This window comes from Eublepharis macularius, chromosome 1 (assembly GCF_028583425.1).
Source record: "Eublepharis macularius isolate TG4126 chromosome 1, MPM_Emac_v1.0, whole genome shotgun sequence".
In the NCBI taxonomy this organism is placed as follows: Eukaryota; Metazoa; Chordata; class Lepidosauria; order Squamata; family Eublepharidae; genus Eublepharis; species Eublepharis macularius.
Genome location: NC_072790.1, coordinates 253,115,643 through 253,132,452, shown reverse-complemented (window position 1 = coordinate 253,132,452; position 16,810 = coordinate 253,115,643). Strand labels below are relative to the sequence as shown.

At 48.9% G+C, this 16,810-nt stretch overlaps 1 protein-coding gene across 2 annotated transcripts in view; it reads left to right on the top strand.

Moving 5' to 3' along the window:
• Nucleotides 1-1,863: 1,863 nt before the first annotated feature.
• The window catches only part of RPRD2 (regulation of nuclear pre-mRNA domain containing 2), an 81,595-nt gene continuing 66,648 nt past the window's right edge, over nucleotides 1,864-16,810 (top strand). For both annotated transcript variants that reach the window (XM_054998713.1, XM_054998703.1), the window contains exon 1: nucleotides 1,864-2,113. In XM_054998713.1, coding sequence (XP_054854688.1) covers nucleotides 1,864-2,113 — 250 coding nt within the window. The remainder of the gene's footprint in view (nucleotides 2,114-16,810) is intronic.

Here is a 16,810-nt window from a genome sequence, read left to right as displayed (position 1 = left end):
GGAGAGGAGATGGTTGGTCTCTCATGAGGTGGCTTTCAGCCAGGTTTGAAAGCTGTGAATTAGGGAGAAGATAGTCCTGTTACTGTTTTAATGTTAGACATTGGTTCTGCAGTCTTAGTGGCTAACAAAGTGTTTATGGCTGTGGGATTGCTTTGTTTTAGGGAGCAAGATCACATCCCCTGGCTCCTTCCCAAAACCTTTGTTGCCAAATTGAAGGCCTCAAAAACGTGAAACAAAGTCAAACCCTGAGCTTTGAAGGAAACGCAGGAGTAGAGTTGCCAGTTCCAGGTTGGAATATTCCAGGGTTTTGGGGGGGGGGTGGAGGGGTGGAGCCTGGGGGAGGCGGGGTCTGTAAGGAACTCAGTAGGGTTAGAATTCCATAGAGTCCACCTTCCAAAGCCGCCACTTTCTCTGGGTCAAGATGGGTAGCTGTGTTAGTCTGTAGCCATAGAAAAGAGCAAGAATACAGTAGCACCTGTAAGACTAACAAAATTTGAAGAAGTGAGCTGTGACTCACAAAAGCTCCTACTCTACCACTTATTTTGCTAGTCTTATAGGGGCTGCTGGACTCTTGCGTTTTCCTACTTTCTCTAGGGGAAGTGATCTCTCTTTGTTGAGATTCTCCAGGCTCCACCTGGAGGCTGGCAACCCTCTTGCAGAAGCCTGTAACGATAGGGATGCAAAACAGCCCTTGTTCGAGAGGAGTTAGCCGTGTTAGTCAGTAGTTGCAAAATATTAAAAAGTCCAGTAGCGCCTTTAAGACTAACCAACTTTATTGAGGCATAAGCTTTCGAGAACCACAGCTCTCTTCGTCAGCTGCATCTGACATAGAGAGCTGGGTGTTCGCAGGGGCTTCTGGGAGCATGCAGAAGAGCCAAAGGCCCCTTGGAATGCTGGGAGCATGGCCAATGGGGCGCAAAGGATTCTGGGAGCGCACCTGGATTAACGGGACGCGCGGGCTCGAGAAGCCTCGCGTCTGTCCCTCAAGCATGACGCTTAGTTCGTGGGCATGCGCGCCGAGATTCAGCTCATTCTGCGCATGTGCTGTGGCTATTTTGAGCTGCGCGGGCTAGAGCGAGCCAAAATGGTGGCGGGCGGCTCGTCTTCGGGACGCTGAGGAGCAGAAGGCAGCGGCAAACCGTCGACTAGGGGGAGGCGAAGCTGCGGCCGGACCGCCCTTTGCCTCAGGGTCGCGAGAAGGGGCCATCGCCATCTTTCCCTTTGCGCCACCTCCCCTGTTTCTATTGGCTGCCCTGCCCCTCAGCCACCTTCTGATTGGAAGTCAAGGGGGCGGGAGGGAAGCTTCGCGCTTCTTCTGCCGCTTCATTGGTCGCCTGGCGAGAGCGCGCGCAGATAATGACCAATCGCAAGGCGACCTGACAGCGTTCGGTCGCCCCCGCCCTTTGGCGGTGCGTTGTCGGGGGCCTGCGCGCGAGGAAGGGGGCGTGGCACGCCCCAGGCCGCGACGGAGACGGCATTGCGCATGCCCAGCCGCCGTAGCCTGTCCCTAGGGAGCAGCGCAGGCAAGGCGCCCCCCCTCCTCGCCCCGTCAGCCCCTTCTCCGAATGCGAGAAAGAAATTCCAGACAGGATCCCTTAAAATCGGAGAGCTCCACTGCGGAGCAGGCGCACCGTTAACTGACAGGCAAGCTCGCAAAGAGCCCAGCGCCGCTCCATCGGGGCGTGCCCCGGAGCCGTCCCCTCCCGTGCGCCTGCGCGCAAGCCCCCCTCCCGAGTTTGCGCACGCGCGGCTCGGGCGGGGGCGTGCCAGCGCGAGCTCGAGCGGGCCGAGCGCGTCTGCGCGTGCGCGCGCGCTCCCCCCCTCCCTCGGCGGCGTTGCTTGTGCGACCGAAGGGGAGGGAAGATGGCGGCCGGCGGCGGCACCAGCGGCGGGGGCGGCAAGGCCTCGTCGTCCTCGTCCTCCTCCTCGTCGTCCTCGTCCTCGGCGTCGTCGTCCTCGGCGGCCGCGGGCCTGCTGGAGGCGACGCTGGAGAGGAAGCTGCAGGCCCTGACCAACACCATGGAGTCCATCCAGGGCCTCTCCTCCTGGTGCCTGGAGAACAAGCGGCACCACGGCGCCATCGTCCGCCTCTGGATGAAGGCCATGCGCAGAGGTGAGCGGGCGGGGGCTGCGCGGCCGGCTCGCTTCCGGCAGGTAGACTGCCTCCGCACGGGGAGGCTCCCTCCGCCAGCCCGGCTGAGCGGCCGCCGGGGGCGGGGGGAATCCTGCGCTGGCTTCTGGTGGCAGGGAGTCCCGCGGGCCCGTGCCTCTGGCGGGCTTTCTTTGTGTTTTCTGGCTTTGCTGCTGGTCATCGGCGGTGCCTTTCTTGCTTCTGTTGAGCCACTTTGTCGGGGGAAAGGCGGAGGTGTGTCCCATTCTCTGCGTTGCCATGGATCCGGAGGAATTAGCTGTGTTAGTCTGTAGTTACAAAATAGTAAAGAGTCTAGTAGCACTTTTAGGGCTAACCAACTTTATTGTGACATAGGCTTTCGAGAACCACAGCTCTCTGTCAGATGCATCGTCAGATGAAGAGAGATGTGGTTCTCGAAAGCTTCTGCCACGATAAAGTTGGCTTTTCTTTAAAATGCTACTGGACTGTTTACTGTGATGCATCTGACAAAGAAAGCTGTGGTTTTCGCAAGCTTATGCCACAATAAAGTTGGCTAGGCTTAAAAGTGGTACAGGACTCTTTGCTATGATGCTTCTGACAAAGAGAGCTGTGATTCTCGACAGCTTGTGCCGCAATAAAGTTGGCTAGTCTTAAAAGTGCTAGTGGACTCTCTACTATTCTGTATTGACAGGATCCCAGGGCCGAAGGGGGTGGGTGTCAGCCCCAGCAGCAGTGCCGGAACAGAACTTGGTTACTGGTGAGGGGGGTGGGAGAAGGTGCAATAGGTGGATGGACATCCAAGGCGTTTCGGGGTGTTCTGCCTCTTTCTTTTGGTCTGAGCCTTTGCCTCCTTGGTCGCTTTCAATACATTCCCCCCCCCCCACGCTGTGGAGAGGGCGGCTGGCTGCAGAAAGAGCAACCCCCCCCCCGTGTGTCTTTGCAGGTGGCACCCGGTGCATCTCCAAGACCTCCCTTTGTTCAGCAAGTCTTACAACAGCCCTGGAAGGTGGGCTAGGAGTGGAGGGTGTATGTGCAGGAAGTGGCCTCTCTCGGGGAGGCAGTCTGCTCATGTGTGTGATTTAGCAGGTGTCTGTGTGTTGCTTGCAGTGCCTTCCAGAGGGTTCAGGCAGGCTTTTCTCTCTCTCTGATCATTTCCCCAAACTGCAGAGTGCGCTTAGGGCTCCACTTTTCATTCTTGTGGTGCTTTTCAGGGGGTTGAAGGTTTTTTGGCCCTGGTGTTTCCTTCTGCAACAGACCCTGCAACAGACCCGGAAGGTGGCTCCAAAGCAGGTGGATTGGGGACACCTGCAGAGCTGACGGCTTCATTGTCATGTCTACCTTTTTCAGTCAGACTCGGTGAGCTTTATTTCTGAGTAAAGATGCACTGGATCTGGCTGTTGGGCTTCTACCGTAGTTTGCGTGTTTGAAGAACTTTGTATACATTTCCTTGGTGATGGTTCCAACAGCCCTGTAAGAAGAGCTAAAAATGGGGAGGGATGTGCGGGTGCACGCACGTGTGTAGAGGAAGCGGTCCGTCTGCTTAGGATAGGTACACTTTAAATAAAGCGCCACACACGCACACACAAGTTGTAGCAATAATCCTGCCAACAACCTGGTACGGTTAGACAGTGTCTGCAGAAGCTGAGGGAAGGTTGGCTCGCTGCAGGCCATGGGGCAGCTTCATGGGTAAGGGGGAAGTTTGAATTGTTTTTAAGATTATCGTGATGATGTGATTTTTGAGCAGTTAAGCAAAGCACTAGAGAAATATTATCCCTGTGAAGTGGGCTGAATGAGGCTGAAAAGGCTGTCCAGAGAATGTAAAGGTGGGGTGGGGGTTTGGTTGGGGCTCAGTTTTCACGTTACAGCCACCTGCAAGGCAACTGGCTCTGTTCAGAGGACTAGTATAATATTTTTAGCATGGCTGGACAGTGTTTATTGTGCAAGATGCAAGCTTTTGGAGAAGTTGTGCAGAGTTTCCCTCGGGCTCGGGATTCCAATTTCTTTTGCAAAAGAAAATCGGGTAGTGTTTCTGAGGGAGGGCAAGGAGTTTAAACCCTTATTTGTAGATGATGACATGTGAGAGGAGTTACTGAGATTTATTTGTTTAAAACATTTAAATATTTCATACCTTAAAACAGTGTTTAAAATACAGATATATGTAATATTTAAAACAAAACATATAAAAGCAAAAAATGGAGGCGGGCTAATAAGAGTTAGCGAGGAAATTCTAAACAAACAAGAAAAATAGATGCATCTCCCTCGTCAGTCAGGGAGGTCCGGAGTTTTGATTCTCCAACTGAGAAGGCTGTTTCTCGGGGGTTCCCTTTGTCTCGCTTCCGATACCTGAAGAAGAGCCTCCAAAGGCGATCCTTTAGATTTGCTGGCCCCAAGCTGTGTAGGAGTTTAAAGGTCCATACCAGCATCTTGAATAGGGCCTGGAAGCAAATGGGGAGCTAGTGTAGCTGGAACAAGGCTGGGGCAATGTGATCCACTCCAGTCAGCATTCTGGCTGCAGCATTCTGTAGCTTCCAAGCAGTCCTCAGGGGCAGTCCCATGTAGAGTGCACTGCAGTAATCTAATCTCAGGGCATGCCTCACAGTGGCAAGTCTTCTCACCTAGGAAGGGCCGTAGCTGGCTCACCAAATGGAGCGGGTGAAAGGTGGCCCTGGCCACCATTCCCACCTCTTTATCCAACAGGAGGCCCAGAATGCTCGAGCTATGAACCTGTTCCTTTAGGGATTGCTCATTTGTGCCTCATTTTTCCTTTTCCATTTACGAACTAGAATTATCTTTAAGATGAGCGAATGCGCAGGTACACACACACACACACACACACACACACAAGGCTGCCTCCTCCCCCCCTCCTCCATCCAGGCCAGTTCCCTCTCCTCTGTCTGGCAGCAGCTGTCCCAGGTCTCAGGCCGAGGCCTTTCCCATCGCCTCCGACCTGATCCTTTTAACTGGGGTTGCCAGGGATCACACCTGGGACCTTCTGCACACCAAGCTGATGCTGCCCTGCTGAGCCACAGCCGCGTCACAAGTGGGCCCGTGGAACCTTATAGGTAAACAAGATTGTACTCCAGTGTAAGCTTGCATGGAATAAAATCCACTTTGTCAGATACAGCATTGCTTTTGCATCACCCCAGAGAACAGAAGGGGTAGAATAGACGTAGGCTGTTGTCTAACAAAAACTGGCCACATTGAATCCCTTGGACTTGTTCCACTAATGGTGGCAGTGATCTCATTGTCTCTTGAGCAGCAAAGGAACGGCAATATATAAATACTTTAATATATACCATTTTGCATTTTTACGTGTGCCCCCAAGATGCCCTACAACATGATCCCCTCCCCATTTGGCCCTCTCTACTGGGCTGTAGCAAGTTTTCTGTTGTGCTTTCCCTTGAGTGTCCGTGGGCTGTAGGGAGCAAAATAACTCTTACAAATCATCTCAAGTGTTTAGACCAAATAGTCAGGTGTGGCTAAGACATGAGAAAAGCCATGAAAACTCTCAGTGTTTTGTGTTTTATGGCTGGTTGGATCTGTCCGGTGTGACTCTCCCAAGCTGCATAATTGAGTCCTCGGACTTCGACTGTGCCTAAGCCTGGAGGCTGGTGGATAGGCGGCCTCCTTCTGCGGGTTCCTGTGATCTTTTGCCGTAGCAGGGGATTTGGCTTGATGGATATAGATGTGTATGTGCTGGTTTTCTCCTCAGTGTGGGACCTAAAGCAGCTTACAGCATCATTCTTCCCTCTGTTTTATCCTTACAACAAACCCTGTGGGGTACGTTAGGAGGAGAGAATGTGATCAGCCCAAGTGAGCTTCCGTGGCAGAAGCGGGATTTGAACCTGAGTCTCCCATATCCTAGTCTAACACTCTACCCACTGCGCCAGACTGCACATGTGCATAGTTAAGATGAGGTGAAAGTAGCCATGAGGATAAATATGCTGAGGTTGTTAGCCTTTGTGCATCTTCTATCTGTGCAGTCATTCGTTAAGTAAAAAAACAGGTGCTTCTATGATCCCTGCTTGCCTGGAAATCAGCCAGCAGGACTTTGTGGGCCTTTGTCAGTTTTCTAGGTTAGACGGGCCTGAGCTAAGAACCTCCGTCCCGCTTCTTGCAGGACTTCTCGGGGGAGCTCCTTTATCCAACCTTTTTGCATCAGTATTTCCCCCTGAAATATCCTGGTGGTCTTCATTCCCGAGGTGTTGCCTGGCCCACCAGACTGTGTCAATCTGCCACCATGGCTGCGTTTGAAACACTGAACATGTCTGTCGTCAGTTGTGATTTAAAGTACACTGTGATATGGTACAGTGGGCCGTGTCATCCTTGTGGATTTTTTGACTTGGCATTATTGTGGGGTGGAAGTTGTTGATTGGTCTGCACCTTTCTAAGCTGTGATTGGCTGGCTCTTGCAAATGTGATCTGGATCCCGTGGGCCCATGCTGCTTACCTCTTGAATCAAGGGCTGGCTATTTGAGCCGGGGAACAGTGCAGCAAGTAGCGGAACAGATCTTCAGGATCTGACCCAAAATGGCTAGCCAGGCGGACCCTGAAAAGGGAGCAGACCTGTACCGATTCAGTCATGTGGTGAGGTGGGATGGAAAACTGGCACAGCGATAACATTTTCAGTCGCAACTTCTGTCGGTTTGGGAGATGTGCAAACATGAGTTAGAAGCTGAAATGTTTTGTCAGTGATTATAGTTGATGGTGCCAAACGGCATCTGCTCACAGATGTTCTGCCTCATTTTGCTCCGATCAGCTTTGTTCCGATAATTGTACCTGCCTGCTGTAGTCATAACGGTCCTTATGATACCTCGATGCACCGTGTAATACGACGCTTGAAAAGTGTGATGATGTAGCCGCTCCCTTAGGATTTGTGGTGGGTGTTTGAAATCATGCACCTCCTGGGAATGCTTGAACTGGGGGAACGGCTACTGCTGCAGGTTGTATGAGCGCATCCTCCAGGTGTTTGATCCTGGGGTAACTTCAGCAGTTTCTCTAGGTGCGAGGTGTTCCTTGCATGCAAAATTGTGCCAGAATATCAGTGATACCCGCTTTGGGGGGTGGGGGGCTTACCTGGTTGTGTATCTTGCACTGCTTCTCTACTTTTAAGTATCTTTTGTTGTGCATCCATGTTATTTTATGACACTCCTCAGACCCAGCGTGGTGTATTCCTTGCCTGCTTGCTTTGTGTTTTTAACAAGTAGTTGGCTTGCTTTGATGTTGAGAATTGTTAGGACCAGATTGCCAGCAGGAGAAAAGCACATGTACAACCTGAATAGAAGCTTAGATACTTCCTTTGTGTCACAATAGTGTCTGCCTTAGATGAGGAGCACTTTCATCCCAGATTTATTTATTTACATTATTTGTATGTTCTCATCATCTGTAGTTTCCCATTGAGACTTGAGGCTTGTTACACAATGTAAAGTCAGTGCATCTGATAAGCAAAGTAATAGGACTATGATTACAGAAACTGAAAAACAAAGCACAAGTAATTAGACATAGTATGCTAACTACCCCAAAAGGTGGAATTACACAGGCAGGAAACAAAGGAGAGGGAGCAAGATGATACATACAGCAGGCAGGTCATATATACCGTGCCCAGTCATGTAGCCCAGAATCCCGTTCCCTTTATTAAAGCACCTTCTTGACCCGCTGCGTTCTTGCCTTTTTTCAAATACTCTTCTTAACAACCCTGTTTTACATCATTTGTGGAATGCTAGAAACGTGGAGCCTTCCTGACCTTCATGGACAGGCCATTCCAGGAGGTGGTGGGAGTACAACAGATAATGCATGCATTCAGGCAGTTGTTGATCTCAGCCATGTGCAGGGCGGTACCTATGGAGAGCCCTACTCAGATGAGCAAGCGGGGGTGTCATAGTGGGGAACAGGAGAAGAGGCAGTCCTGCACATAGGAGGGTCGAAGGCCACGAAGGGATTTACTTGTGGTAGCCAGTCCCTTGAATTGAGCCTGGTAGCTGATGGGCAGCCAGTGGCCGTTACCACAGAATGGCTGTGATGTGCACGCTCCACTTAGCTCCTGATAGGAGCTGAGCTGCGGCATTTTGTACCAAGTGGAGTCTTGACTGATCTACGTAGAGTGCATTACAGTTGTCTGATGTTACGGCAGCATGGATCCAGGTGGCCAGATTGGCCCAGTCTTGGTAGAGGGCCGTCTTCTGGGCTAAACAGGGCTGGAAGAAAGTGTTTTTGCAGCTGCATTAATGTTGCATTAATGTTGGGCTACTTTGACTCCTAGGTTCTTAACCAAGTCAGCACGTGTCAGCTGAAATTTGTTCGCTGTTAGCTATTTAACCACAACAGTCAGGCATCCACAGGAGTTAGCCGCGTTAGTCTGTAGTAGCAAAAGAGTAAAGAGTCCAGTAGCACCTTTAAGACGAACCAATTTTACTGTAGCATAAGCTTTCGAGAACCACAGCTCCCTTCATCAGATGCATGGAGGGTAAGAAGAAACTGGCCAGGTATATAAATAGGTGGTGAGGGGAGGGGGGAGTGGATGCAAATCAGTTTACTTCTGATAATGGGATCAGTTTGCTTCTGTTAAGGAATTCAGTTACTTCTGATAATGAGATAACCATTCATAGTCTCTATTCAATCCCAGTCTGACTGAGTCAAATGTACATATGAATTCCAGTTCAGCAGCTTCCCCTGTTGGATTTTATTTTTGAAAGGTTTCTGTTGACCTACGATGACCTTTAAGTCCTTGATGGAATGTCCTGGTAGATTGAAGTGTTCTCCCACTGGTTTCTGGATGTTGCCATTTTTAATGTCATATTTGTGTCCATTTATTCTTTTGCGCAGAGGTTGGCTGGTTTGTCCAATGTACAGAGCAGATTGACATTGTTGGCACGTGAGGGCATATATCATGTTGGAGGATGAGCAGCTGTAAGAGCCAGAGATAGCGTAGTTGACACCATTGGGTCCTGTAATTGTATTTCCTGGGTAGATATGAGGGCACAGCTGGCATCTGGGTCTGTTGCAGGGCCTGGTACCTGTGCTGGTGACTCTGCTGGCTGATTCATGGTTGTTAGTGAGAAGTCATGTAAGGTTGGGGGGCTGTGTGTAGGCAAGGAGAGGTCTTCCACCCAGGGCTTGTGAGAGAGAGGCATCGTTTTCCAAGATGGGCTGTAGATCACTGATGATACATTGGATGGGTTTGAGCTGGGAACTATAGGTGACAACCAGTGGTGTTCTGTTGTTAGTTCCTTTAGGTTTGTCCTGGAGCAGACTGTTTCTGGGTACTAGTCTGGCCCTGTTGATTTGTTTCCTCACTTCATTTGGTGGGTACTGTAGCCCCAAAAATGCTTGTTGTAAATCTCTTAAGTGGGAGTCCCGATCAAGAGCATTGGAGCAGATACGGTTGTAACGTAAGGCTTGGCTGTAGACAATCGACCGAGTGGTATGTTTAGGGTGGTAGCTGGAGGCATGTAGTGTCTGTCGGTGGGTTTCCAGTATAAGGCGGTACTTATCTGTCCATTATGTACTTGTACAGTGGTGTCCAGGAAGTGTGCCTGTTGTGTAGAGTGGTCCACCCTGAGGGTTCAAAATGTTTTAAAAGTGTCTTTCTTGTAGTTGATCATACATAAAGGCTCCATCACCACCATCTATCTGTTCATCTTATATCATTGAGTCTGCCTTTTTCCCATACTGCACTACAGGGAGAGCGGACTATAAGTCTAATAAACGAATACTGAAAAAAGACCTACCCATCTCTTTTTGTTGAAACAGGCCCAATATTATGGACTAGCAACAAAGCCCATTGTAGCAAAAAATACAACGGGCTCTAGAAAGGGCAGGGGGGTCAGGCCAGCCATTGTCCCCTCTCCAGTGTCCCAATCTGGTGCAGGGGAAGGAGGGCAGGGTTGCATGCTCACCTCCATGCCTCCCGCCCCCTATTGCAACTTGGGGGGAGGTGAGTGAGGCATACCCGCCACCGTGCCCCCTTGCTCTGTGCGCCCCCTCGCCCTCCCCATTGCGGCTTCAAGTAGGGTTGCCAGCGCCAGGTGGGGACATTCCTGGAGAGGGTGGGGTTGGGAGAGAGGAGGGAGCTCAGGTGGCTATAATGTCATTGATCCTACCTTCCAAGGCAGCCATTTTCTCCAGAGGAACTGATCTTTGTCGCCTGGAGATGATTTGTAATTCTGGGAGATCTCCAGCCACCACCTGGAGACTGGCAACTCTAGGATTTGGGGGGCAGGCAAGGCAGGCAAGCAACGCTCATGGCTTTGGCAGGAGGGCATGCGAGGGAGGCTTGCCCACTGCTGCACACCCCTAGGGTTGCCAGCCTCCATGTGGTAGCTGGAAATCTCCTGGAATTACAGCTGATCTCCAGGCCACAAAGATCAGTTCTCCTGGAGAAAAATGGCTGTTTCAGAGGGTGGGCTCTATGGCATAATACGCTGCTGAGGCCCCTCCTCTCCCCCAACCCCACCCTCTCCAGAATCTGCCCCCCACGATCGCAGCTTGGGGGGGGGGCGTTGAGCAGGCGAGCCAGGCTTGTCCACCTCTGTGCACTCTCCACCCCCCAGGAGCATGTTTGGAAGGGGGACAGGCAAGTGAGGCTTGCCCGCCGTCGCTCAACCCCCCCCCCCCGCCCGAATCGCATCTTGCAGGGGGGCCAGGCAGGCGAGCGAGGCTTACCTGCTGCCACTCGATCCCCCTGTAACAGGCTCTCTTGCCTGTGTCTGAACTAAGCTTCCACTACTCCAAAGGAAAGATTTATCTTTTCTTTTGGATCGTGTTCAGCAATTTTGCTGTCAAGCAAAATTGTTCTTTGAACCGTTTGCTTATCAGTACATTTATTTGTAATAGGTTCTTTATTGCTTTGCCGCTTCTAATCAGACGCCTATTAGAGTTTATTTCTTTTATTGAAAATACACTCTATTTTTTAATGAAGCAAGTAGTTAAAATATATGATTATTAATATAAGTCCTACAAAAATAGAACACAGAAAGGCAATCAGAATTAAATTCGCTAACCTTTCCTAACTCTTAAGTTTAAAATAATCAAAGTTCTTATGAAATGCATTAAGATTTTCATAGCCTACGTTGCAAAGATAAGAATCTCACCTAATCTTCATGAGATCTCTTCCAATCAGAACTCTAACTCATTATCTAGATTAGCATGTTTTATAGGTTGTCATGTGCAAATATCTAAGATCTTTTCACGTAATAGCATAAGCAAACTATGATTGGTTTAATGCTTCATTGAATATTCATAATTTCTATTATATCACCTTCTAATTAGCCAAAAATGACGTTATAGCTAACTTGCAAAACAAAGCCATAAATCCGTGAGAAATAGCAGGAAGAGTTTAGATACTAGATCACTATTGGTCCAGTCTCTGATAAAGAAACATTAATCTAGATGGAGTCCACTATTTTTAATTAGCTGTCAAAAGATTAAAGCGCACCTGTTTTAGTTACCCAATACTCTAGAAAAATGCACAGACAGTTCATGAAAAGTTTAAAAGTTCACCTAGAATACAAGCCGTTTCTATGTATTAGCTTAGTATTGATTAGTATAATGTGTTTTGGTTGTTGTGGGTTTTCCGGGCTGTATTGCCGTGGTCTTGGCATTGTAGTTCCTGACGTTTCTCTGGCAGCTGCGACTGGCATCTTCAGAGGTGCAGCACCAAAAGACAGAGATCTCTCTTGGTGACACTGAGAGATCCCTGTCTTTTGGTGCTACATCTCTGAAGATGCCAGTCACAGCTGCCGGAGAAACGTCAGGAACTACAATGCCAAGACCACGGCAATACAGCCCGGAAAATCCACAACAACCATCAATTTGTCATTTTGTTGGGGACACGATCCCTGATCGGTTGGGGTTTCAAAAATGGCTCCACCAAGCAGCTGCAGATTAGACAGTGAAGGAGCTGAGAAAGAGGCGATGGGAGTCGAGGGACTGGGAGGGGAATGTGCCCCCCCCTTGCCTTCACCTCCCAGGATCGCGGCTTGCTGGGGGGGGGAAGAGCAGGTGAGCAAGGCTTGCCTGCCGTTGCGCCCCCTGTCCCCGCCCCGCCCCCCCCCCGCGCCAACGGGGCCGGATCTGGCCGCGGTGGGCAGGGAGCACAGGGGCAGTGCCAGTTCCCTCACCCCAGCAGCAACTCATCCTGGCCTTGGTGCTCGGCTGCTGCCGACAGAGCGACTCCCTTCTTGCCCCCTAGGGGTGCACTGCCGCGCCTGCTCCCTGGGATAACCGGTGAGTCATCTCAAAGATGCCTACTCAGTTATGTAGTAGGATGTCATAGGTGGCTTAAATGGGTGTAGTAGTACTTAAATTTATCCTAGATTTTCCATATCAGGTTCAGTGGAACTGGGCAAGCAGCAAGTTCCGAATTAGTTCCTGAACTGGAGACCGGTGTCTCCCTCGACAGACAGGCCTCCAGTTCAGCTCTCCCTACAGCCATGAGTTCAATAAATGGCATTGGGTACAATAGAGCTCAACAAATCCCGAGTTACCATGGCACAAAGAAATATTGTGGTGCCTGGTCCTTTCAGCACATGCTCGTTCCACTGAAAAAATCCCTTTCTCTGGTTGCCCACTCACCTCACTTCCTAAGGCAGGGCGTAAGGAGCACGACTTGGGAGGCAGATCTTAAAGGGAGGGCTGGCATGAGAGGAAGACAGCGATGAGCCCTCTGGCCCTAAGCCATTGAGGACTTGAAAAGTAAGAGCCAGCCCTTTGAACTGCGCCAGTGCAGATTTTCAGCACGGGGGGGGGGGAGAGAGAGAGACCCTATATCCTGCCTCAACCGTAGCCTGGCTGCTGCACTTTGGACCAGCTGAACTTTCTGGCCAGTTTTCAAGGGCAGCCCCATGTTGTGTACATTACAGTAATCTAACCTGGATGTACTCAGAGCGCAGGTGCCAGGTCATGCTTTAGGAGTGAAGACTGTAGCTGGCGTATCAGCCAAAGCGAATAGAAGGTGTTGTGTGCCACAGAGGAGACGTGTGCCTCCCACCATTGGCCAGGTTCCAGCAGCATTCCCAAGCAATGAACCTGGTTCTTCGGGGGGGGGGGGGCAATCCTCTCCAGGACGGGCTGGTTCTGCAGTCCTTGACCAGCAACTCAGTTGTGTCTGGAACGAACTTCAGTTTATTGGCCGTCATCCATTTTATTACCCTCTCCAGGCACCTGTTCAGAACTTACACAGATTAACACAACCCTAAAACTTAGTTGCTTAAGATGTCCCAGTGGATAACATAGTGTTGCTTTAACCTTTGACGGAAAGTTTGTCTGGCTGTGTTTTCACCTTCCCTAGTGGTCTGAGACCAGATGAGCAACCCAGCGTGAGTGGCAGGAAGGTCGGGGCTTTGACTCTCCATCTCTGCACCCTGCCTGTGTATCACTCATTTCACACTTGGCACGCAAATAGCATTTCCTATGGCCTGTGTTAAGCAACAAAGCGGTAGGTGCTGTCTTAACACGCCTCCCCAAGAAGACAAACAAGTGATTTGTGCCTCTTCCCTCTCTCCCGAAAGACAACTAGGCTGATTTTGTCTGCATAAGAAAGCAGGGGTTGTGATAGAGAAGCTACACGGAGAGCCAGTTTGGTGTAGTGGTTAAGAGCGTGGGACTCCAATCTGGAGAGCCAGGTTTGATTCCCCACTCCTCTGCTTGAAGCCATCTGAGTGACCTTGGGTCAGTCACAGCTCTCTCAGAGCTCTCTCAGCCCCACCCACCTCACAGGGTGATTGTTGTTGTGGGGATAATAAAAACACACTTTGTAAACCGCTCTGAGTGGGCGTTAAATTGTCCTGAAGGTGGTATATAAATTGAATGTTACTATTATTATCAATCCAGGGCTGTAAAATTAGGGGCAGGGGGTGGAATTGCTGGAGGTGCCAGAAAGTCATAGTTGTTTTTATTTATTCAGGACATTTTTATGCTGCCACCCTGAAATTCTGCTCAGGTTACACTGCTCTTGTCTAGCACCGTCTGTCCCAAAGCTTTATAGTCTATTGAAGCTGAATCAGTGACCTTCTGTGAAATGCAGTGCTGTTCTCAGTTTAAAAAGAGGTGCCAAAGGTCAAATGTTGACCCCGTAGGGATAAGCATTGGGGCTGTTTTCATTGTGAACTTGATTGTGGAAGGAAGGGTTAGGGTGCTTCCTAGCCAGAATCTTCTGCTGAGCCCACCTGAGAGATCTTGTACATCTGTGCCGTCTTTAAAAAAATTGTTGTTACTGTCCTCCTTTATCACTGAGGCTCAGGATAGATTACGCTACTGAAAACAGTGCAGTAAGAGCAATATAATGCCGGTAATATCGATTCACCAAAACTGGATCACAGAACTAGATAAACAGGGCAGTGAATATGCAGTAAAGAAATACATGTCGTGAAGAAAGCAAAGCAGTGAAAATTACTGAAAATTTAATGGACATTAACTTCCTGAGCTAAGCGCTTGCTCCGTTCCCAGATTATGAGTACTTACGATTACCCTCCAGATATACATCCCAGCCCAGATATACATCCCAGCCCCCTAATGTTAGGGAGCGTAGACTTCTCTACTATGTTGCCTTACGTCCTGCCTGTTGCTTTAGGTATGTGCTACTTGTGCTTCAAGTATGCTCCTCCTAGGTAGTTTCATGTTGTCTAATGTCAGTCCTAGAATTGCTTGTGCTCTGTTTCAACATTTCTTCAACTTTGTATTGGATTTTTGCTAATGTTAGGTCTTTGTAAATTGTATTTATTTACCCTATGGCATTGTTTATGGAAATGTCCTTGGTATTGATTGTACTAATTTCACACAGCGTAATCCGCCTTGAGCCTCAGCGATGAGACGTGATGATGTCCCTGCTCAGAATGCTGATCCGTGTTTCTGGGCAGTTGACCTACGAGGCCTGTCTTGTTGCTGTGCTTGCTCGTCTCTGCAAAGAGCAAAGCAAGCAGCTTCTGTGTTTTGAAATACAGTTTTTATGTGCGTAGAGCTGTAGTTACGGTCCGAGTGCCATATCACATAAGCAAGGAGCAAATTGTGTTCTCGGATGCATTGGGCTGAGTTCTGAGGGCCTGTTCCATCCAAAGGAGTGCCGGACCCCAATGCAAAGAGCTGCCTTCCCCTTCTGCAAGAAGAGAGCACCTCTTGCGTTAAAGGAAGCCCCTCTTCTTTTGTTCCTTGTATTCTTTCTAACATTTTCTGCCTTTACTTCCAGTTCATGGTCCCCAAGGCAGCAAACTGTCAGAATATTAAAACAAATTTTATGGAATGCGTATACATGTATATAAACAAAAACTGTCCTGCAAGGCACATACATAAAAACACACAAACAGGGGAAAGTAGAATGGGCCTGTGGGATAAAGTAGAGTGCTGTAGCATTTTTTAAAACTGTACCTCTGATTTTATAGTTTTTTATGATTAACTTACTGTATGCATGCTGTGAGCTGCCCTGAGCCCATTTGCGGGGGGGCGGGGCATGAACATAAATGAATGAATGAATGAATGAATGAATGAATGAATGAATGAATGAATGAATGAATATGTCCTGTATTTAAGAAATGATACAGAAAGTATACCATCTTGGATAATGTAAGGACTCGGCTTAGCTGCCATTGAATGTTTTCATCCAAAGAATTAAAACACACTTTCTGTAGGAACTCTCTCAAGTGGCAAATAGGAAACTGGATTTACGTCCACGCCCTTTTCTTGGTGATATTTGAATTAGCCCACGGAGTGCAGTGCAGTCTTTCTGTTCACAAAATTGTGTTTGCCTGTCCAAGAAGCTGGCCGCCTGGTTTGGGAAGCAATCTAGTAAATTTGTTGATGAATTGGTAGCAATTGCAGTGGGGGCTGGGCATGCCAGTTTCCCCTGTTTGAAGAACCTGCTCATTCTTCCTGGCAAATAACTTGACTGTGTGGGTGGGTGTGTTTTTGGCTTCTAATGGCTAAAAATAGAGACCACTCTTGGCCCGTGTGATGAGGCAGCTCCTTGGCCTTCTGGGGTGGCAAACAGAGAAAAGTGAGAGGAGTTGGCTTCGTTTGCAGGGAGACAAATTACAGCTTCACGATTGAGGCGTTAAGACCAAATGGAGAGAAGAGCAGCAGCAAAGGCCAAATGGAACCAGAACCGGGAAGATCCCAGGCGCCTGGGCACCGGCTGCCAGGGTCTGTCCGCATGTGTCGTTGGGCTAGAGACGTAATATTGCTAGAATTTTTGAAGCCATTGGCAATATAACGGCTTTTGCAGGGGGAGATTGAAGGGAGAGTGAAATATGTACAACGCCACTTCATTATCAAACCTAAACTTATTTGATTGATTTAACATCAGTAAAATGCATCAATAATTAACAAATGCATCATTTGTAAATTAGCATATAAAATTACGTTATTTGGGATATTTATGGACTATAAAGTATAAATGTCTTGGTTTTCTATAAGGAAAACTGCAAATATACCCAATATTTAAGAGAGGTACAAACTGCTACACCCTGTCCTTCCTTAATACATATATTTTAATTTTTGCCATGTGAAGGGCAGACGAAATAAAAGGTGAAAGTAGAAAACAGAATCTGTAGTAAAAAAAACTCCGAAACACTCTCATACAGTCATAATATTAGGACTGCCAAAATATTTGAATCTCAGATTGACTTCCTAACAGTGAGAAAACAGAACTCTTGAATAACACTGTTATTCAAGAGTTACCCTGGACACTGGTTGTTGTGGGTTTTCCGGGCT